Genomic DNA, 23513 nt, shown 5'->3' on the forward strand with positions numbered 1-23513 from the left:
TAATTAAATACTCATCATCTAAACATTCATCTTATTCTTAGTACTTCTACTTATCAATTTAATCAATTCCCCCCCATTACTCACCTATCTACTTTAGCCTGCATTTTGCCATCATCATTTTTTTCAGGTGATGCATGCAGTTCTTTTTCACTACAACTGCCAAGCAAAGAATACATCTTATCCAGAATGTCTTCACACTCCTGTATCTCTCAGCTTTAGAAAGGGCATTTAAGTTGCCCGATATTCACAGGGGACTGCCCTGAAGCGTCATGCACATTCCTTCTCTGCTGGCCCCAAGGAGCAAGGCTGAATTCAGGAAAATAAGAGTATTTGATGCTGGTTTGAAAAATTCATTGCCTAACCTTGTATAAGTGGTCCAAAACATCTCCCCTGAGATGAAAGTATTTTGTTAGTGGAGCATTTTGAAGAATTGCTTTTGAATGCCAATTAAAAAAATCCCCAAACCCAGGAATTCTTTTCATTTGCTTTTGGTAAATAATAAAAATGATTATGAGAAGGATATATTTTCATTGTGTCCCTAGTAATATTTGCCAAATGATCCCTTCTTCATTTTTCTTTTTTAAAAATTAGAAAATTATATTTTCACTCTCCAGAAGGTCATGCAGCTTTACCCTAGCTTATAGCAGTTTTTCTCAAATTATCTGTTTTCCTCAAGGCATTTTCCATGTACAGTTTATCTGTAAAAATTTCCCTGATAAATCTGGAGCCTTAGGAGGGAAGGATTAAGCTCATTGCATTGCCTACTGTCCTATCATTACTCTAAGGTATTGTCTAGTGGACAAATTTCTGGCTGTGTTGGAGGGAGCTGCTGCATTTGGGGTTTGGCAGGGGGATATAATTAGGCATAAAAAAATAAAATAAAAAAAGTGTATTAGCCAGGGTTTTGATCTGACATTGGCCATTCTGTAAATATGACAGACTGATGACAGGTAGCACAGACAGACAAGCTGAACTGTACAGCACTTTTTAATCTGTGCTTTCTCTGAGACATGGCTCCAGCTTGCAGCACCTTGCAGACTTGTAGATTTTGGAACATTTGTTCCCAGAGGAGCCTTAGCCTGTTATAACAGATAGATTCAATGAAAATATGATTTACCCAGCTTGAACAGATATCCTCAAAGTCACTTCAAACTGTGCATCTCCTTTTTCTTACAAGTGAGCAGTGACAATGTGATAGTAGAATATCATATTAAAACTGAGAGTTTCATTAGCAGTAGTTGCATAAAACCAAAAACGAACCTGTGCATCTTCATATGTATATCTCCCTGGGTCTTTGACATTTTGGCTTGTTTTTTCATAGCTGTGGGAATCCAGGTTAATAGCACTTTGGGCCCCAGGAGCTAGAAACTCTTGCCAGATTTCTTCCACTCTTGTGGTCACATCTTGTAAAGGTCGTTTCTTGAGATCTTGGACAGCCAACCAAAACCTGTACTAGGCAAAAATTAAAAGGGCAGAGAAGAGAAAAAGACAGAAATCTAGGTAAGATTTTGGGAATAAGCCTAGGCAGAGTCCTAAAACAGACATAGAACCTAATCCTGCATCTATCAGAATTCACAGAACACTCTCCATGTTAGCATGATTTCAAGGGGATGTACTTTACATCAACCCCTTATATTTTGGCTAAGACCAGAACACTGACCTTAAGAAGTGATACATTCTTATTCAACTGCCCCTGCAGAAGTGTCAGATTAGGTAGGCAAACAGGAAACCTCCAGAGCTATGCAGCTGGAGGAGAGGAGTAGGCTCTGCCTCCCACAGCCCCACTGCAATGTGCTGGTCATTCCTGCCTGCAGGATTTGTCATCCACAGGGGATTAAAATGAAGAACAAACTTAACATTCATATCATTTCCAGTGTGAAGTTGTAGCAATGCCACTTAGAGATTTTTTTTTACTTGTAAACTGACCAGCATTCAGATGGATGCCATGAGAAAAGATGACTCTTGTCATGCCATACTCCAATTTTACAGGGGTATTTCCTTGACTAGGCTATGCTTACAGACTAAAGTAAGTTCATAAATACAGAGAAGATAATCCCCTTGATGACTAAGGACATAATCCGTATCTTGATCTATGAAAACAAAGACCACAGAATATTTTGCAAGAGTAACACGCATGTGTTTTGTCTTTTATCCTAGGAAAAAGAAAAGACATTTTGTTGGTGGTGCTAGTTTTATTTATTGCTGAAAGAGATATGCTCTTTCAGGTGAATAATTCAGAAGATGCATGGTGCCCGGTAGCCTTTTATTTTGGTCAACTCTATCTTCCAGCAAGAAGGCATCCCTGAAGGGTATCTGCCCTGAGTACCTGGGCCCTGCAACCTCGTTGAGCAAGCACAATAGTGCTCCACAGAGAGTGCTGAGGGCTACGGGACAAACAGGTACTGAAGGTACCTTTGCAGCCACCTGCAATAGCCAGCTCTTTCCTACCCCCTTGGCAAAGGTGCCCATTGTCCAGGTTGCACTGCTCTTATACACTCTCTGCTGAGCAGACTGTGCAGAGGAGACAGGGAATGTCTGGGTCACTGCTTGTTCAGGGCATCTGCAAGAGCTGCACAACTTGGAAAATCCTGTGTCTCCCTTATAAACCAGTTGAACTGTAATTGAAGTCCAGATTTCTCACCCCAAATGATTCAGTGGTTTCAGTGTGCTGCCACTAAGGCAAATATTCCTCCATGGTGAAGGAGGAAGATAGAGTCTGTCCCAAACAAAAATCCCGATGGCAGTGAGGATGGGTGGAGGAGACAGCAGCCTGGTGACTCCTGTGCTGTTCCTCACTCTAGCTTCCTTAATGGCTGCAGGCAGTATCTAAACACCCTAGAATCAGTGGTGTTATTGCAAACAAATGAGGCTGCTACCCCATTTAGCCTGGTATCCTAACTGCAATAGAGGCAAACAGTCAGTTTGGGGGGAAAATGACATCCACACTACATGCAAGGCCAGGCTAAATCCTCCTTGCCTGTCTGCTGCTTCTTCCCGACCATCAGGGGGCCTCATGCCACAGCCCTGACTCATCCAAGCCACTTGACCATATTCCTTCCTATGGTTTTTCCATTTCCTTGACAGGCTCAGTAAAACAGATTGGGGTACACACTCCAACACTACATCAGTACCTTTGGAATCACATACTTGTGGTTCTAACAAGGTGAGTATCTGGGGTTGGTGGAGGAGTGTGCATGGTTGGTCCTTTTCCATCTTTGAGAGTTTAGTGCACCTGATATCCTGCCTTGTCATTTGAGCAGTGACATCCCCACTTATCACATGCATGCAGAGAGTAAAGGGTGGCACTCACAGCGCAGTAATCTGATGCCATATGTGGTTTCCGTTATTTAAAAATACTTTAGCATTCAATTTCAGATGTAATAGGAACATGTGAACACAGAAAAGGCATAGGAAGAAAAGATGCTAATCATTCCAGAGTAGCTGGGACACTTCAGACAAACATTTGGCTAGAGAGAACCTTTTCTCCTGGCTTATCTTCTGCCCCTGGAGCCGGGGAGGCGGGCTGGGAAAGCACGCTTGTGAGAGAGCTGGGAACGCTGTGAAGTGACAGCTTGCCAGAACAGGAGCACCATCCATTTTAATAACCATTTGGCTCAATCTGAAAACCAACCAACCAGACCAACCTGACAGTAACAAGAACAAGCTCTTTTTACTGCAAGCAATTGTGAATTCATGCCCAAGGCTGGATGTCCTCTTCGAGGCAAAGGGGAGTTTTGTCTTGGTAAAAATTTCAAAGCTATTCACTATAGCTGGCATCTGAAAATCAAGCAACATCAAAGAGGGGTACCCAGCCCCACAGCTTCAACTCCAAGGCAAATTCTCTGCCATGAGGAATCAACCTGAAGCCAACACATAAGCAGGGTTTCCTATGGGATTTATAGCATTTACAAGAGAGAAGCAGGTATTTCTACTAAGGAAAGGAGCCAACCTACAATGACTGTGCTGGAAATTCTGCTCAATTATAAAGTGCAAATGCACTCCCTGAATCCTGCAGTTTCTGAACCACAAGTTCACAAGGAGTCAGGTGAAAATCCTACATTGCCTCCTCTCTTTCTGTAGGAGACAGATGTCCAGCGGACACCTTTGCACAGGGCAGGGGAGAAGGGAGATGTCCTTGTGTGTCCTCTCCACAGGTGCCCTTTAAGCAGAGCAGGACTGGCACAGGGACTGTCTGCACAGAGGGAGCAGCAGCATTGATCACACGTTCTTTGTCCTTTATAAAACAGCATGTAAGGACTGGAGAAGGCTGATAATATGGTGTCCTAAAGTGTTGTCAGTGGCAAAAACCATTTCAGCCTCATCCAGCTTGTAATTAAACTGCTGTCACTTGCAGAATATATCCTACAATGGCATTTATCCTCCACAGCTCCCCCAAGGCACAGAGAGCTCCTGGACCTCTGCATGTGCACTCTGCCTCCCTGCAGGGCACTGCAGAGGTGCTTGGTCACTGCTGTTCAAAGATGTCCCCCAATGAAAAGGCTGCTAAGGAAGGACAGGGTGAGTAGCAGGGGAGTGGCTACTTCTGAGGTACACTGTAAAACAAAAATTGATTTTAAATCCTCATCAGGAGGCAAAATATGGATGACTCCAGAAACTGAGGAACAACAGTCAAGACAAGGGCAGTGTTGTATCCTCATCTTTGGGGTGCACACAACACCTTTAGCTTGACAGTGAATTCATCAAGTGATTATCTGAGGTCAGAATCCAAGCACACTTCTCTCCTTGCCTCAGTGGTTCCATGCCAGTATCCCATGCCCCTCCGGTCTCACATCTCTAACCATTCACAAACCGTCTTCCATTCACCAAGAACTAACTTTGAACATCTCAGCCAGGAAATGAATGAAAGCAACTGATAAAAATCAAAATGCAGTTCAGACAGGGGCAGTATTCACATCTTTGTGTTATTTAGTGGTCAGATCCTTGGCGTGGTGAGCTTGGTATGGCCAATACAAACAAAAATCTGTCCTTGGCGAGCAATCTGGGGTCTGGCAGACGCTGCAAAGCTGCACGCTGGGGCATGGGGGACCTGCCAAGGAGACCGCAGTGTCGGTGGGGACGGGGCGAGCGTCCCGCAGGCCTCCCCCTCCACTCCCCTCCCACGCGGTGCACGGTGCAAGTCCCTCCTTCTGCAGCAATTCCTTTCAGTGCTGTGGGGCAGGACAGCCCTTTTGTCGCTGCCGCGGGGCAGCGCCCGCCGGCCGTGCGCAGTGTCCGCCGACAGGCCCTGCCCGGGCCCGCTGAGGGGCCCGCGCAGCGCGGGGCGATGGCGCCGCCTGCCGGCACCGCCCGGCACTGCCCGCCCCATCCCGGCTCTGCCCCGCATTGCCCGTACCATCCTGGCACTGCCCCGCACAGCCCGTACCATCCCGGCTCTGCCCCGCATCGCCCGGCACTGCCCGCCCCATCCCGGCTCTGCCCCGCACTATCCCGGCACTGCCCCGCACCGCCTGGCATTGCTCGCACCATCCCAGCTCTGCCCCGCACCGCCTGGCACTGCCCGTACTATCCTGGCACTGCCCCGCACAGCCCGGCACTGCTCGCACCATCCCGGCACTGCCCGTCCCATCCCGGCTCTGCCCGCACCGCTCGCACTCCGCTCAGCCCTCCAGCTCTGGCACTGCCTCCGAACTGCTGGGGCAACGTTCTTAATTTAGGGAACACGGGGCTTTGGGGCGGCCCGGTGTGTTTACTGCATATGTGAGCTCTCCTCCCTGCCTGAACTTCACCTTTCCTGATGAAAACTGGGCGGGGGGAACCTGGCAACAAGTTTCAACCACTAGGAGTCATGTAAGCTATAAACACTTTCTGCAGGTAGAACTCCTTTCCCGCGATCTCCATGTTCAACACATGCTCACAAGCAATAAGGCCCAGGGCGCCTGCATCCATGCATTGCCAGCTCCACAGTGCATTCCCACAAAGTGTCACATGCTTCCCACTGAGGTCTATAAACAGGTGTGCAGCCTCCTTTCCCTTCAGGTGAAATTCCCATGTTCCATATTCCCACTTTGCCGTTTCCAGCTGACACTCTTAAAAGTTAGGAGGGAAAAAATTCAATCCAGCAGCTAAATTAACATCTCAGCAATCTCAAGATGTCTCAGAAGGTTCCCAGGTCATAAAAAATGTATAATAACTTTCTGATGCCCTTTCTTTTCTTATCCTTTCTTATTTATTTTTGTTTTAAATTTGGCATTTTGTCAGCTATATTTTGGGTACTTCAAAAATCACCCAAGTCAAAACAAATTGTAGATGAAAGATAACAACAGAGAGGAGAAAGAAAACAGAGCAAGGAAAAGAGTTAAAATAAAAACAGAGAGAAATATAACCAACTGACTGGCTTTCCTGCTCCCACATAAATAATGGACAGCCAATAAATAAGTTACAGGGCTCAGCCGAGCCCAGGAGACTGGTGGACAAGATCCTGCAAGTTTATTAGAACACAGACACACAGCTGGAAGGTGATCTGGGAGGTCATGGAGTCTAGTCTGCTGCTATCTCTGGCAGTGCCTCACCCAAGGCCCCCACTGGGACCAATTTTTCTCAGCTAGGAAGAGATGGAAATACCCCACTACCATCAGCCCTGTGATTTGGGACTTGCACCACAAGGTATGAGAGCTGAATTTGGTCCCCTTGCTGGATTGCTGAATTACATTCATTTTAAGACATTCTCAAGCACACACTTCACAAAATCTTTTCTAGTGCTACCATGAATTTCTAGGTTTTCCAGCAGTCAATTTCTCAGATCTGCCTTAAATTCAACATATTATCTGTCTTAAATTCAACAGTTTATAAGGCTCTGGCCAGTGTTAATCCTAAAGTTACTCCCAAGATCCTACTGGCACTCCCAAGAGATAATACATCCCTACTGCAACAGTTCCAAGATCTCTGGGTAGTTACTGGGAAGAGAGTTCAGAGAAGATTAACTTTTGTTAATCTGTATGTTACTTTTCTAGCAAGGTGCTAAGTGCTGTGCTCTCAGAAAATTTCTTACACCTTCCTAGGGTTTGGGTGGGATGTGTGTCATTTTACTGTAGTTGTCTGCCATGCACTCATTTGAATCAGTCTCTCCAGGTTTATGATAACAAGAGATGGATGCTTTCTAGTGTAATTTAGGTGTTTTTAGTTTTGTTTCCACTTGAAGCTGAAACAAATTCTTCTCAGGTGACTCACTGACTCCTCTTCAGCTTCTCTCTAAAAGGATATTTCATAAAAAGAAAGCATGTGCTTCTGAGCTGTTGGCTTACATGAGGCAGATCCCAACTTTGTTGTTGAGTGTAACTTAGATTTTGTTTGCATGCGTAAGCATCGAGCAGTTACTTTCTTTTTTTTGGTATATATTCCTAGTGAGAATTAAGGAGCTTTCTCTGCCTCACCTGAACCCTTCTTCTCTCAAGCATCACTGCTAATAATTCACTCTATTCCAGTTTTTTCATGAATATTTCTGCCTTTGCATCCTTTTATTTAAGGCTTTAAGCAGGCTTGCTAATGTATCCAATATGAGATAAGAATACCACGTAAGGCAATACCATCATAATGATACCATAAGAATGATAGCAAAGTTCCCATATTAAGAATCATGCCAATGTCTTCCACAAAGGAGGCAGGATTTAACCTGCCTATGCCAGCCCACTGATTTTGCCAGCTCCCTTCACTACATCTCAAAATCAAAGAGAATGCGCATCAGCAGGAGGAGCAGCTCTGACTGACCAAGAAAGGTACAAGTTTGCCTCCTCATAATCAAACTTTCTCCATTTGTTGGAGTAGGATGAACAGGGGGGAGAGAGCTAAGTCATAAAACCTGCTGGATTTCATTAGCCCAACTCCAGATTAATTTCAGAGCACTAATTTGAAGAGTATTTTAATTCAGTACGTTAACTTTGCACTTCATCACTACAATTTAATTGCAAATGAGTGCTGCTGTACATAACTGCAGTAAGCATATGCAAGTTCAGTACCTGTTTAGCAATAAAATTTCAAGCTCATTTGTGTAATTAGTAACACTCGCTTGTTTTCTTACAGGTTATCTTTTGGATTTTTCAAAACAATCAAGTGCATTGAGTTTTCACTGTTTTGCTGCTGGCATGCTTTCTGCACTTCTCCTTGGACAGGGAAACTTAATAAATAGGATGGTAAGTTCCAATGTCATTAAAAATCAGTTTCTGGGGAATTCCTCTTTCAGGTCTTGCAGGTTAGCCAACTGCACTACAGTGACAATTGTTCACATACTTTAGTAATGTATTTTATTTTCTAAGTGAAATAGAATGAAAAAACCATAACTAAAAAAGGCAGTGCAGTAAGGTTCTTATCTGCTGTAAAAATAGAGAACATCAAGCCTGCTCACTACAACCACAGGCCAAAGCTGGACTGACTTCCTCAGCCCAAGAGCAGGCACAGTTCTGTCAGTGAACCTGCAAGCTTCTCTGGCCTTCCCTGCAAATGCTCACTTAGCCTTCTGGAACATGACTGCCCCAAAAAAAACCCCACAAGAACCTGTCCCTTTACCCCTTCTTGTGCTGAGACACAACCACAGCACCACTACAGCACCTCTGTAGTGTTATTCAGTCAAAAAGTGGGGTTTACTGGCTCTCAGCCTGATGTAGGATCACGTGCATAAATACATAATGTTTCATAACAGAAGTTCTGACTTCCTCACAACTTGAGAAGTCAGGTACTCAGAATCCCCACACAGAGAGTCCTGCTAAGGTGAGATATGCTGTTGGATAGTTAGCACATGCCAAAATTAAAAGTAGTTGTTGCAAACCTGACTGCAACTAAGAACTGCAAAGTTCATAGCCACATGATATCCATACTGTTTCCCTACCACAAGCCCTGCCCATACAGACACATGTAAATACTATATATTGTTAGGGGGCTCAGGAGCAATGTGCTGCATCTCATCACATCATGCAAGTCTGCAAGCCCTTGCATGCAGAAGATACCTGACAACACTGGCTCTGCTAAACTGCTTCTGAGATTACTCACATAGGTCTAGTATAGGAGTCTGTAGCAGTGCTATGGGCCAGACCCTGCCATTCTCATCTTTATTCAAATGGGTGTTTTTAGCAGTTCCAGACACACCAAACATTGCATTTCACCTATACAAGAGAATAGGATCAGGACCATTCATTTAGTCAAGTCCGAAAAGGTTTCACCTGAGGTTTTCTGAGCTGAACTCTGATTCCAGGAAACGAAGGAACTGGTCTCGTCCTACTGGGTCCTTCAGCACCTCATCCATGGAGAAACCCCATCTTTTCACACGCTGCTGACTAGGTTCTTTGCTGTTTGGAGAGAGAAGGGGAAAAACAGATGGAATGTGCATCTCTGCCTGCTGTCCGAGCAGCTGCTGCTGTTTCTGCTAAGTGAAGGGAAGAAGATTATTAGATGAGATGTTGTTTTTTTATCAAGATTTTTCAGAAATACAGGTTAGCAAATAACAAAAAAAAAAAGCCTATAAAGACCAGGATCAACATTAAAGCAACCGGAGGACTTTAAATCGTTACATCATTTGAATCTTTAAAGGATGCTATTTGGGTGCTACATACACGGTGACATAAGAGAGAATGTGAATGATACTATTTTCAATGCAATTTCTGGTAGGTTTCATTTGGAAGAACAGCATACCATGCCTAAATGGATATACCATTTCTATTAATACCATACCATTATGCACTTCTTGCATATCTCCTCAAATGTACCTTAGGATTTCTTATACATCAAGATAAAAAATTCCCAGCAATGTTCCCTGGGTCACTGGTGGGCTCCAGAGCGTTTCCTTGTGTCCCACACAGTACTGCCTGGTCACTTGGAACTGGCTTCAGATTTTCAGATCCACATTTGCATTAGAAAAGCAGTTCCACTAAGAAGCAGTGCAGGCAAAGTATCTAAAATGATTACTGGTTTGTGGTCTTTCATTTTTTAGTGCCTCTGATTTTTGCATGCCTAAGTCTCAGAAGATTAAAAAACATCTTCCTCCTACTCCATGATAATCAGACTTTTATTTTCTATCTCAGCTGGGACACTGAGATGCAGAGGTGCCCAAAATCACCAGCAACCTTTCTCCTTAACTATTTCTTAACACAGCCAACTTACATAAGCTGTTGTTTGAATTGCCAGACATGTTGCAGAGATGCCTATGGGCAGAGGTGGTACCTGGCCTGGGAATCACAACGAGGATCCTATGAGACAGCCTGCATCAGAGCGTAATCTGGGCTCACAAAGTGTTTGAAAGCTTCTGGTGTGATGGCGTCATACTATGAGACAACCATTAGAACACAGCTCAGCTGCTCCCATGTGTGACAGCAGAGCCATTGTTAACAGTACATATCTATTAAACTATGTGTCTCCTCATGTCCACAGCGATTCCTAATCATGGAGCCTTAGGGGACGGTGGCGATCTGTGCTGAAGACAAGTAAGCCAAAGGGGTAAATAAAATGCCTGCTTTCATTTTCTCTTGGTGTAAAGACTAAGCAAAATTGATAGGCATGTCCTCACTCGAGGAGCAGCACACTTGGGATGGCTCCTCCTGCGCTCCCTCAGGAGCCAGCAGTGCTGCAGACAAAGGTGCAGATCCAGCCTACCTGTTACACAAACCAGCCTGGCCATCGGGACACAAAAGCCATGCTTGTGCAGAGCCATGCACAATCTAAGCTCAGGGAATTTCCTGCTGAATCCAGAGATCTGTACCAGCTCTTCTTGCAGCTACACAACATTCTGGCACACACAAAAAAAGGCCAAAGTGCTGTCTAAAACGGAATGCTTTCCGTGTCATTTCCTGAGTCCTGACTGCCATGGAGGATAAGCTCCAGTGCCACAGGGCTGCCCATACTCAGCAGCCAGCCTTGCCACTGGCAGTCAGAGGCTCTTTGTTTTCCTGCACAAGGGCTCTGCCTTCCTAACTGAGGAAACAGCTTTGCAGGCAACACAAGGGGATCTTGGAGATCATTTAATTATTCATGCATGTTGCAACTAGATGCAGATGCAGTTAGTTTTTTTACAATAGAGAATAAAATGGAAATACATAGCTGTTTGTTTTTCCATCTCCCCACACTACAGCTTTTTCTTTTTCACCTGCAGGAAAATCACCTTCCTTAACTCTGAAATCATAGCAGAAGCCAAGCATTTATTTTAAATTCCTATAAGGCTGTGACATCAGGTTAATTGTATTCTTCAGGGACACAGACAGCTTTTCTGGGATTTGCAGCTACATCAACAGATGCAGAAATAATGGATGCCTGGATTACCTTGTGGGTGAGGGCTTCTACAGAGCAGTATTTTGCAAGGGCTGTATGTGGTACTAGTCCTACTAGGGAGGATGGAGAAAATGAGAGAAACTAGCTAAGAAAAAAGCAAACCAGATACTAAAATTATGTGAAGAGGGGCAGAGGTTAGGAAAATAATGGATTTCTGTGACTACCAGAGAAGCAGGTGAAAACAACTTTCACATCCCAAACTACTTGGCTTTTAAATGGGGGAAAATCTTGTTCTTTTCCTGGAACACTGATTCTCTATGAATCAGTTTTCTTAGGCAATAACATCTCTAAATTATTATTCAAGAACATACAGCATTAGATTTGGCATTCTCTTATCAAAAATTTGCTAAAGTGAACTCCAAATTCAGATTTGGTGCCAAATGGCAGCAACTAAACACTGGAGTAGCTGCTGAGCCCTTGCAGTTGTTGGCCACAGGATGTGATTGGGTAGTGAAGGTAATATGGGGCATGGGATTTCCATTCAAATTTGCTGTGGGAGTTGTCAGGCATAGTGGCAGGCAGGCAGGACAATTCGAGCCCCTTTACAAGGATTGTGGATAGCCTGTGAGGGCAAGAGACACAAACATAGGCCAGAGTTCCCTTGCGCCAGCATCACATGGGCAAAACATGATCTCTGCTGCAGTGTTCTGCTTGTTTGTTTTGGTTTTTTTGGTTTTTTTGTTTTGGTTTTTTTTGGGGGGGGGGGGGGGGGGGGGCTGGGGCTGAGAAACTCTCTGAGGTGCAAGACATTGAATATTCTCCAGACATTCCTCCCTCTTTCCATCTATTTGACACCATAACAGAGACAAGCCAGCTTGTTCACCAACAGGTGAGGCCCGAACCCAACCTATTACAATTCTGACCTGCCCAGTGTCACACATCACATGTGAGCTACATTCTTCTGTGCCAAACTTACTCTGCACAGCAGTAATGGCCACCGCTTATAAATCATCCCATTTTACCAGCAGCATTTTTCATGGGATTCCATGACAAGAGCAGGGCTGGAGCATTGCAGCTGGGAAGAGTAGGCTCCTAAGGGTCAAATGTGATTTGCTGGAACAAACTGGAGATGTGCTGGAACAAGTTTGTCTTAGCAGTATCCTACATCTTTAGGCTCCTATACCTGAGTCTGTGCATGTACTCAACAGGTATAAGAACATCCATTACCTGACTTACAGAGTCCCATACATCAAGCCATATAAAAGTGGAAGGGATGAATAATTCAAAGATACCAGTGATAAACTTTAGCTATGTTCTTGAATCTTGTAGTACAGACATAAAACTTCCTTTCCAAACAGGGCAGTGTTAAGAGCATATAAAGAAAATGGCAAGACAACTCTCACATTAGTTAAAACTACCAATTAATTTTTACCTCATTTCAATGTCCCACAATGCTGCATCATCACTTATCCAGGGATTGGAAGGCTCAGCAGGAGTTATAAAGGGGTCATATTCCACATACTGCTCTGTGTAGGCTATTAAACTGGCAGGGAAAAAAAAAAGGGAAAAAAAAGAATAAAGAAAGGGTTTGAATGCACAGTCACATGTCAGAAAAGTGCAGCTTTTCTTTTTATCCTGTTTGTTTGGGGTTTTTTGGTGGTGGTTTTTTGTTTTGTTTTTGTGTGTGGTTCTTTTTATTTATAGGGATTAGTCAGTTTCCCAGCAATCACAGGAGACCCTTTTCCCAGGGATGATGCATGCAAGGATTTCTCTGCGAACACCCACCAGCTCACTGCAGTATTTTCCTCAACAGCAGCATTTTCCTCCAGCTTGTCTCTGTTGAGATGCCCCCAAAAAACCTGATGAGGCAACAACTGGATTACTATGGCAGGACTTCCTCCAGAGAGCCATGAGAGGAATATGATGTATGTGCCATCCCATTAATTTGTTACATGTTACTATTGCCTCCCATCCTTTTCATTTTTGCAAACTTGTGCACCCACATAAATTTATGCACTATGAGAAACTCACCTAAACAGGGTCATGGGCTGCAGCTAAGAATATGCTTAAATCTTTGGAGGATCATAGTCCTAAACATCAAAGCTTTGCCTATAGATAATTTTTTAGTTATGTTGGTATAGTATTTAGTCTAACAGCACTATTGTAAAATACTTCAACAGTAATAATTAACTTAGAGAATAGTAAATAACATGCACGTTGGAAAAACTCCTGGCCTTTACACTGGCTTGCTTCATGGTGAGTCAGTTAAGGCACAGAGCCTCTAATCCTCACTAGGATGAGATTCAAAGAGCTTTCTGGTGAAAGAACTGTGTCTGCTTGCATAAATGATTCAGGAATTCCACTGGGGTTGCGGCTAGGGGTGCATTTTTACAAAAGAAAGACAGCAAACATGAAATAAATCAAAAGACGTTTCTTCTAGTCTATACTGGAAATACTCTAAGGCACTTTATTTTTTGCCTACGTCTGCCAAGTAATTAACTAAGTCAATTATGTCTCATCATACTGAACAACCAATGTACTTGCACTGTGATTGTCCACACTAAACTTTACCTCTGGTCCTTCACATCTCAAAAAGGCAGGCAAATGAAAAAACCCTGCAAACAAAGGGTCATAAAAGGCAGAAAGTTTCCCTGAACTGCTCTATAGTAATTATTTCTTTTTGTTTGTGCTAGCTCTTATCATGAGGCATTAAAATCATACACTTTTGTAACCACAGCAGGTTCCCATTGCCCCTTAGGGCACTCGGGGCTGTCTCATCTCATTTCATTAATTACATTTCATGACTGCTGTGGGTCAAGGGTTGGAGGAGGGAGCAGCGTCCAATTTCACAGAGCAGCAGCAGTCCCTTAGACATCAATGAAAGAGAGGGTTGGTTAAAAAAGAAAAGAAAGCCTAAAAGGATCAATCAGGAGATATCTGCTGTGAAACCTGAATTGCTCCTAATAAAATAATAAGAAGACATCAGAGGTGCCAGTACAAGTACTAGCAAAAAAGAAAGAGGGAAAAAACAAAAATTAAATAAGGGGGAATTTCTAAGTACATTTTGCTGATTCAGTATAATGGCAGCAGCAGAATCATTGCCTCATTGTCTACAGGAGGCTAGAGGCAAGGGACTCCTAAGAAAAAGCATTTTTGTCAAAATGCAAACCTGGCCTTTTGGGTTATAAACTGAATACCCGGTAGAAAAGGTGGTAGGAACAGTTGACTGAAGGGTGTGGAGCTTGCATTGAGAACCCAACTGCCTCTCAATCAAGGGGGCCTGCTGAGCCTTCAAAGACCTTTGATGAGAAGCTGAAAGAATAGCACAAATTTTCATCTAGGGAACTGAGATTGCTTCTGGTAGGAAGATGCTCATTTTTCCCCAGGCATTTCGGTGATGCTGTTTCTAATGAAATTGTACTAACACTGTGCAATGCAGTCAGGGAAAACAATAGGTAGAATATATTGATAGTTTTGCTGCTATCAACAGTTCTCAAAGCTCAGTGGTTAAAACTGACAGTGCACAGGTCCCAAGTGGGGAGAAAGGATGTGGAAGAAAGACACTTTCCAAGGTAGGTGGAGCAGCTGAGGGATGCCTGTTCCCACAGTTGGTACAGATCTACTCCTGGAAGCAGAACAGGGAGGAAAGGGAAGAAAATCTTTAGCAGCAAGCATTTATCTCACAGAAGCTGGAGATATCCTTTGGAGAGCCTTCCTCTACTGACAGACAAAGGCTATCCCAAGAATAGTGTGAATTAATGTAAAATAAATACAATTGATCTATTACTATTGAAACAATTTATATCTTGTTCCTATAACTTGTTTGACCTAGTGTTTCCTGATTTATTTGTTACTTCCCTCATCCTCTCTGAAAGTGCCTTTGTGCTATACTGAAAAATTGGCAGGTGGTGCCACTGTCAGGCTTGACTGTTGATACCAAGAAGTCATTTCCTGTACTCTGATCTGCCACATTGTCACCTAAACTGTCCCAAGAGCAGGGTCTAGCCTGAAAATTGATTTGATAATAACAGCATCTCCTTACACAGGAAATTTGTTCCTAGTGCTTGTAATCAATGTCTTCATGGGGCTTTCAAGGCTGCACAGGTGTTTTTTCAGGCAATTGTGCAAGTCAGGTCATTCGTATTCATTCCTCCTCACCAGTCCCTAACCCTGCAAAGCCACTGGACCCATCAGCTTCTCTGCTTCCCTCCTACCTGCTCTGCAATGCTCCACATCCAGGCTGCACTTCCCACCACTCTCCACATCAAGTCATGGTACTCTCAAATCAATATTGCCAATATTCAAATCAATATCCAAAGTCATCACATAACCAAACACCTCCTCATAAATAAAGATCACAACCATGACTTTCATTCTTTATAATTATTAATAATCATTTAGAAATATAAGGTTCTTCACCCAGAGGGTGTCTGGGCTCTGGAACAGCCTCCACAGGGTAGCAGTCCTGGCACTAATCCTGCCAGAGTTCAAGTGTTTGGTCAATGCTGTCAGGCACATGGTGTGATTCTTGGGGCTCTCTCTCCTGTGCAGGGCCAGGGGTTGGACTTGATGATCCTGGTGGGTCCCCTCCAATTCAGCTTATCCTGTCATTCTGTAATTTGACTGTTCTCATTTTATTCACTTTTCTCCTGGTTATTATTTTGCAAAGGTTTTGATAGCAACATTTTCTCCTCCAACTTGAGAGCAATTAAAAAAAACAAAACAAAACAAAACAAAACTTTTCAAACCAGAAAAGTTATTAACGTCTCAGTATATTAAGGTCATTGTAAATAAATTCAGTACAATAACTTTTTTGGTTTTAAAGTACAAGTATATGTTCTTAATTGAAATGATCCAAAAGCCCAAAACATAAATATAAATGGGCTCATTTTAATCATACAATGTATTGCATGCAGGATTTCAGGGAACCTCTGAATATTTTCTCTTTAATTGGATACATTTTCATTTTAATTGCAAAACTTGATGAGCAAATAAGAACTTACATTGGGCCTCTCACCATTTAATTTACCTGGTTTAGTCCATGCATGCTAACTACAGATGCAGGCACTGCAAAGCACATTTCATGGGGTATTCCCATTTTGCTTTGCTGAAATAAAAACTCCTCTATTATTTCTCTAGAAGGAACCAGGCCTTATCCTATCATTCATGTTTAACATGGTTTTGCTTTAAAAGTGATATCGCTGGAGAGCATGGCTACCCCTACCTTCATCTCAGTGACTACCCCGCAAATGTGCATAACTTACAAATACCTAAGTAAATGAGTTGTCATACTCAATTAAATTTGAGCTTGTTCTTCACCTATTCATACTTTTCTACCAAAACAAAATACTCTGCAAGTCAAATTGTGCCTTGATTTGCCCTTAGAAATCCACTCCTTGCAACACTGCCTTGAGTAGTCCAGATACAACGCCAGTACTTCTCTAAGGGTTTCATATACATGTAAGTGGGAGCAGGAACTGGTCCTACAACCCCAGTAGGAACAGAGATGTGAACAACATGTACAACAAATGCAAACACAGCTCCTTCCCCAGAGCTGTGTCAGACTAACAAGAGATAAGCACTGAGGATTCGGCCAAAAAGGGGAAAAAAGTGTATTTTCAAATTGAGACACAAATGACTTTTCTAAAAATAAACCACATGGTAGTGAAGCAGTGGGAAACAAGTTACACAAGGGTTTTTTCTTTTATGAATTCTTCTTTTCTTTTGCAGATTACAGGTCCTCCTTTCCCACTTATTTTTGCTCAGTGGCAGAAGAGTGAGTACAGGGGTGTCAGCAGCCAGGCAGCACAGCTGATCAAGGAGGGGAAAGGATTGATGCACAGAAAGGGGGTCAAGCCTTTGCACTTTGCTGCCTGCTCTGTTTCTAGAAATGCCAAACTGGAGATGAGGAAAGAATGGGAAATCATCAAAATGGAGACACTCACCTTTCTGCTACTTTGGACATCTTTAAACAATGTCTCTCTATCTGCATGTTCAGAAAAGTTATCTGAGGAGAGAGATGACAAAGACATTAACAATTTATGAGTTCTGCAGCATGCACTGACAATATCTCAACACACTATTGATTTCTCTTTCCAAAAGGCTGGAAAGTAATTCAGAAGGAAATGGGACCCTTCCCTAGGAATCAGAAGCTTATTAACTGCTTCCAATAGCAGGCTCCCTTGCCAAAGGCAAATCCCTAGGGGAAGCTTCAGAAGACATAACTGAAAGTAGAAAAGACACATATTTGGGGCCAAGGTTCCTAGACTACTCAGGGTATAATATGATCTCCTTTTTACAAACACACTCTCCTCTCCTGTTCCTCTTACTGACTGGCATCACAAGAACAGTAACATTTTACAGCACACTTTCATTCTGCTATGAACCAGTTCTTCAACCTGTGATAAAAAAAGCTCAAGAAATGTAGCATCCAGGCTTAGCTCAGAAGACCACCCAAAAACTGATTGCTTAAGAAACTTGTTTAAAGATGCATTAGTAAAATGCTGATCCAGGGATTCCTGTTTGTCTTTCAGTGAGGGCTGCTTATTGCATCAAAGTAATTTTGAGAGACAGCTCTTCATGCCAGTTCAAGGATGTGTGAGTTGGCTGGTCGTTCCTTGGCATGATTGTCCAAATAACTTTTTCCTAGTTTCCTAAAAGCTCTGACTGTGCAGTCTAACAGTCATGCACTGAACGATGCCTTTCCTCACCACTCATTCCAAGCTTGTGCCCAGCTACACTGCCTTTGTCACTGTCCACTTTTCAGACATCCTCAGTGAACTGGAATTATTGCCTTATTGCCTGTGTCTGGTCCACAGACAATAAAAGTAGTTTCAAAGGTCAGAGTCACTCATAATACGTATCACCATACAACCACACTGCTCAATGAATACTCATAACAATTAACATAAGTGAGAATTAAGGATAAGTATGTGAGGATCAAGGACACGTAAAGCATAGAACTGGTTTTGCTGGTATCTCAATACCTTTCTAGGCTTTTTTCTGGGAGCAGTTCTCAGAAGAGTTGCCATACAGCCACCTACGTACCTGCTTCCGGAAATCCTCTTTTGTCGTTTTGCGCACCGGCTGGGAGGGCAGGTGTACGGGGCTTTGGGGCTGAGACTCCTCTGTAACCCCATACACTGACTGTGAGGAACCAAGGAACAAACCAAAGGGTTACAGCATTTTTCTGTTACACAATGAGGAATGGTGCAGTGTGCAAAGCAGTAAGGTAACAAGCCAGCAATTTCCTACTGTTTATATCCACACAGGTAATTATTCAGCCCCAAGCAATATTTACAGATGAGACCATTCTTGCTGATGCCTGCACTTGGAAGGCCTGTAGGTGTGTTAAGAGAAGAGTTTGTTTTAAATGGTTAAATGCAGATGATAATTTTTAGGAGCTCTGAAGGCTGTGTGCACTAACACTTGCAGGATGAACACTGGGAGCTGTCACTGGGGTGAACCAAGTAGTAAAAGAAAATACCAGAACCTAATTCTATGCCACTGTCTTTCACTTGATTTAATTTCTTGATGTAAAACTACATATTGAATAAAGTGCTTAACCAGGTCAAGTCAATAGGTCACATGAACTTCTCTAAACAGAAACCTGGAGACAGACCTGTAGCCATTCATTTTCAGGATAGACACCTGCACTGAAAGTAATACCATTTGCCCTTTCATTTAGTACTTTTGCTTTTCAGTAAAGTTTCTAATAGACATGTGAATAGCTCTGCTGCAGTTTAACTACTTATGGAAGTTCAGGAGTCCAGTGTTCTGTCCAAAAACATAACAAGTGATAAGAAGAAACAGCCTGAAGCTGTGTCAAGAGAGGCTTAGATATTAGGAAAGAATTCTTCTCTGAAATGGTTATCAAGCACTGGAACAAGGCTGCCCAAAGAAGTTGTTGTGTCACCATTCTTGAAACTATTTAGAAGATAGGAACATGGTTTAGTGAAGGACTTGGTTAGGTTAAGGTTTTGAGTCACTGATCTAAATGGTTTTCTTCAATCTAATTGATTCTATGAATTCATATACATAGAAGAGCTCAAACTTGCTGGAAGTCAAAGACACCCAAGTTACTAATGATCCAGTCTTTGAAATTATTAAGGCAGGTAAACATCTCATTTTCTGTGCCCAGATAATTTCTTAAAAAGGGACCTAGGTATTTTTGCCAATTCCATTTAATTTCATGGGATGGCAGAGCCATCAGACATTTGGGACACAGAGACCCTTAATGCCCTTCTCAGCTCTACCCATCACCCATCAAGTCAGTACAACTATGCTGGTAAAACTGAAATAATAAATTCACCAAGGAGAACAAAATATAACTCGTATAATCAAAACACTTTTTTTTTTTGCTCCTCTTGGGTAAGTCTCATATACAGTAGGTGTCAAGTATGATTTACATGAAAAGAAAATAAAAACAGTGAACCAAACTAACTCCAAACAAGAAAAAACCAAAATGAGGAACTCAAACTGACCTTTTTCACTTTTTGTGGGTTTTTCATACGGCGACACTTTCTAATGTCCATTTCTGTGGTGTTCACACAGCCTGGCTGAAAAGATATGGTAACTGTGTTATTCCTCTGTTAAGAATCTTCATCCTACCTTACCTTTATGAAATATACAATTAGATGTTGTCCAAAACTCTTTCTTGAGGTCTGTGTTACTCTTGCTAAACAAGAGACTGCATATACCCAAGGATGCTATGTCAGCATTCAATCCACTTACTCCTAACTTTGGCACCAAAAGGAAATAGCTAACAGTGGGAAGCTTTTGCTAGGAAGTCTGAGACAAACTGAGTAAGCTGCTTTTCTTTCATAAGCCCAGTAAATAATTTTCAAAGTTTGTATTTTTCACGTATTTCCAAATCAACAGTTCCATAGGTACAGAAGTCCAGAATGTCTCACATCATCTAGCAGACACTTGGGGCATTGGGAACTGCAATGTGGTGACTGTAAGGGCAATGTTTTTGTGCATAAAGCATTTACTACTAATAAAACTTTTCCTGTTAAAACCTGGAAAGTCTCTTCATTCAAAAATAGTTTTACCACAGGCCTGTGCACATCCCAGAATGCTCTTTCCTGGCTGTCCAAAATCTTTCTTTCTGTTTTATCCTTTTTTCTGTCGATTCTGAAAACAAAAGCATAAGTGTGTATGAGTCAATGTACAAGTCATGCTTTCTTCTTTGACATAGTTCCTAGCTGTAGTTCTTAACCCCAAGACAAAAAATTTCAGAAATCAACTTTTTTTGTACAGTGATGTTGCACTTGCACTTGCATGGGCACATGCCATGAACAAAATAACACCGATGTTTACTCCAACATGGGTCAAAAAAGATTTTCCTATTAATGTGGAAAAATTTAACAGCTGTTTTTCATCTGGTGATGAAAACCTTTCCTGGTACCCTGGTCCTGTACTCTGATTTGACAGGCTGGGAAAATTTGTAGTTTTGTCTGTGTCAGGAAACCCACCACGACCTGTTTGCTCCAGGTGAGGCACCTGGCTGATGCTGAACTGAGGTCACCATCCAGAGAATCCATTGCACACAAACGCCCCAGCAGCACCACTCAATAAATACAGATTGCAAAGGAGCATCTATCCCAGACATTTCCAGCAGCAACAGCATGGGCAGCACTTGTGGCCAATCCTCCTTAGAGCTTTCAACTCAAACACTGCCTCTGTCGGTGTGCCCCCATGCTGGCAGAGCAAGGGGTAACAGCACAGGTGACCAAAGGTGAGCTTGCTGCATGGCCCCTACAAACCAGCACCCACCCCAGAGAGACATGACTGGGCTGGCACAATAGGAACTCTGTAATTCCAGCCCTGATGCAGCCAGTGGACCAACTCACTGAAAGCACACAGCCCAAAGGCCACCAGAGGTTGTTCAAAGCAATTCTTGGCAGCAGTGAGCAAGTGACATCTGGAACCTCACTCAGCTTTACACATGAGCACAAAGTCAGCACCAGCTTGCAAGATCTACCTGCAGAGGGATGGGAAGAAGCACATGGAAGGAGGAACAACATCATGCCTCCACTTCAGAGCATGGCTGAGTAAAGCTCTGTGTCCCCGTGCTGGGTTCCCACTGGCTGCCACCAGGAGAATCAAAGCAGTTAGGAAAGAAAACCCAGGCCAGCTGTGATTTCTGACTACCAGGTTCTCTCCCATCTGTTTTTGTTTTTGAGGGGCAGTGCCCCTTGGCTAAGTCTGTGCTAGAAATGTACCAAGAGGATAGGAATCAGGGGCCCTCCCCAGAAAATGAGCAGCCCTCCCCAGAAAAAGGCAAAATTCTCCACAGTTTGGCATCACTAGCTGATTTTCCCCTTGCAAGGCAGAGATGAGAAACAAACTCTGGCACAAGCTCTGTCCCTGCTGTACTGTGCTGAGGACACCCAGCCCAAAACTACTTTTCTGAACGAGTCCTTCACACCAGGCCAAGGCGGAAGGCGAAGCCTATTCCAATCTTACAGCACACACAAATTGAAGGGACTCTCTGGAGGCTTCATGAATTCTCTTCATCGACACTTTGTGCTCAACCTAGATTGTCAGCTCCTATCTCCAGACTTACTGATAACTCAGTATTTCACTTTTAAACTATGAAGACCCAAAGCAGTTAGATGCTCTATGGCTGGAATTTTTGAAGCAATGTGAATATAGCAATGGGAATCCTGTGTGCAAACAAAAACATGGAAAACAAAGCAAACTTGGTAAGCAGGAGGAATGTTTTCAGGTATTTTTGATGTTTTTCCTCCCTTCTCTAGTTAAGCTTTTAGTTAATGTGAATTACAATGTGAATTCCATCCCTGCCTTTCTGGAAATCTGAAGACTGAACCATCACATGAACTGTGGACCAAGAAGCTGAAACTCGCCAGCAAAAAAGTTGATAGTGGCCAGTTCATGCTTATGCCTCAAAGAAAACAGAATGAAGAAAAGATGAATAACCAACAGTGACCACAATGAGTCTGATATTTACATTTATTTCTTACGTGATAATGATCTGTTTTAGATAGAATGCAGACTTTTGTTTTGACTTACACTTTTTTTTTTAGTCTTGGCAATAGCCTTTAAGTAACTGAAAGCACAATTGCTATCCTAAGTTCTAATTTTCTCTTCCAAATGGAACACTGCTATTCTGGTTGGAAAAAAATCCCTTAATTACCCTGCAGATTAAAAGATAATTACCATATATTTAAATGGTACATAATTGCAATGTTATTAAGCAAAGAATTTATCAAAATTCCAAAGGGTTAATCAAAGAGACATATACCTCAAGACATACACCTTCAAGAAATTATATTCCGTAACTTTTTAGCATCTAATGCTGAAAGTGCAAATTCCTTCCAATGGAACCATTTCGGTACTGGTGTTCTCATGTGTCATCTTCACCAATCTTTCCATTTTATAAATGACAATGGCAGGTACAAAATGGACACACAGAATTTTAGGTATTAGTTTGTAGACAATAATACACAAACCCTAGATCATATCCATTTAACAGCAGTAATGAAAACACATTCAAAATATAAAGAGGCTTCACACTGCTTTCACAAGGGAAGATGAGAAGAAATACCTGTTGTAAATACCACCCTTATAATCACATGGAAGTGACAGTATTTTTTAGACTCAGATATACTCTGCAAGCATAGAGTAACACAGACAGATGAAAATATTCTGTTCTTTCCATTCATACAAAACAAAAATACTCCACAACTGTAGAAGCACAATGGGCTTGCAAATTACCCAAGGTCCCGTGGTGAACACAGGCTTAGGAGCTCCAGACCAGTGTTTCCATGTGCAGATAATTAAACCCATCTTTCAGTTTCTGGCACAGATCTTCAGAATTGGCTCTCTACTGTTTCTAGTCTGCCAGTGATTAAAATTCACCAACACCTTCTGAGCTTAGTCCCAGTAAAGATTTTGACAAAGAAGTTTTATCTGTTTAGAATCCCCTTCCCTTCACAGCTCTAAATACTGGTGCAATTCAGTGCTCCAGGATTACTCACTTCACTTGGGCCTCTGCTTGCATGAAGATGAATTCCCACTTTCTTGCAAACGCTCTCTGAAGTCTTGCTAAGTTTTCCTGTCAAAAGACGAAAATAGTAAGAACAACTAATTTCTGTAATTACAACAATTGCTTGAGAGTACATTTAGCATGGTGGATATTTATTTTATTCTTTTTTTTTTAACTGAGAAACTAAAGACATGGAAGTCAGTGTTGGTTTCAGGTGAACTATAGTACAGGCAAAGCAAGGCTGTAACACATCTTTTTGGGCTGCAACCCAAAGGGACCTGCCAGGGATAAG

General features: G+C 42.5%; 1 protein-coding gene across 4 annotated transcripts in view; it reads right to left on the reverse strand.

Moving 5' to 3' along the window:
- The window catches only part of RGS6 (regulator of G protein signaling 6), a 247350-nt gene that overhangs the window by 37464 nt on the left and 186373 nt on the right, over positions 1–23513 (reverse strand). For all 4 annotated transcript variants that reach the window (XM_059474818.1, XM_059474817.1, XM_059474819.1 and 1 more), the window contains 8 exons: positions 23214–23290; positions 20262–20343; positions 19692–19766; positions 18256–18354; positions 17154–17215; positions 12641–12751; positions 9171–9296; positions 1261–1447 (listed from right to left, as the gene is read on the reverse strand). In XM_059474818.1, coding sequence (XP_059330801.1) covers positions 1261–1447; positions 9171–9296; positions 12641–12751; positions 17154–17215; positions 18256–18354; positions 19692–19766; positions 20262–20343; positions 23214–23290 — 819 coding nt within the window. The remainder of the gene's footprint in view (positions 1–1260; positions 1448–9170; positions 9297–12640; positions 12752–17153; positions 17216–18255; positions 18355–19691; positions 19767–20261; positions 20344–23213; positions 23291–23513) is intronic.

The sequence above is a fragment of the Ammospiza nelsoni genome, chromosome 6 (assembly GCF_027579445.1).
Source record: "Ammospiza nelsoni isolate bAmmNel1 chromosome 6, bAmmNel1.pri, whole genome shotgun sequence".
Classification (NCBI taxonomy): Eukaryota; Metazoa; Chordata; class Aves; order Passeriformes; family Passerellidae; genus Ammospiza; species Ammospiza nelsoni.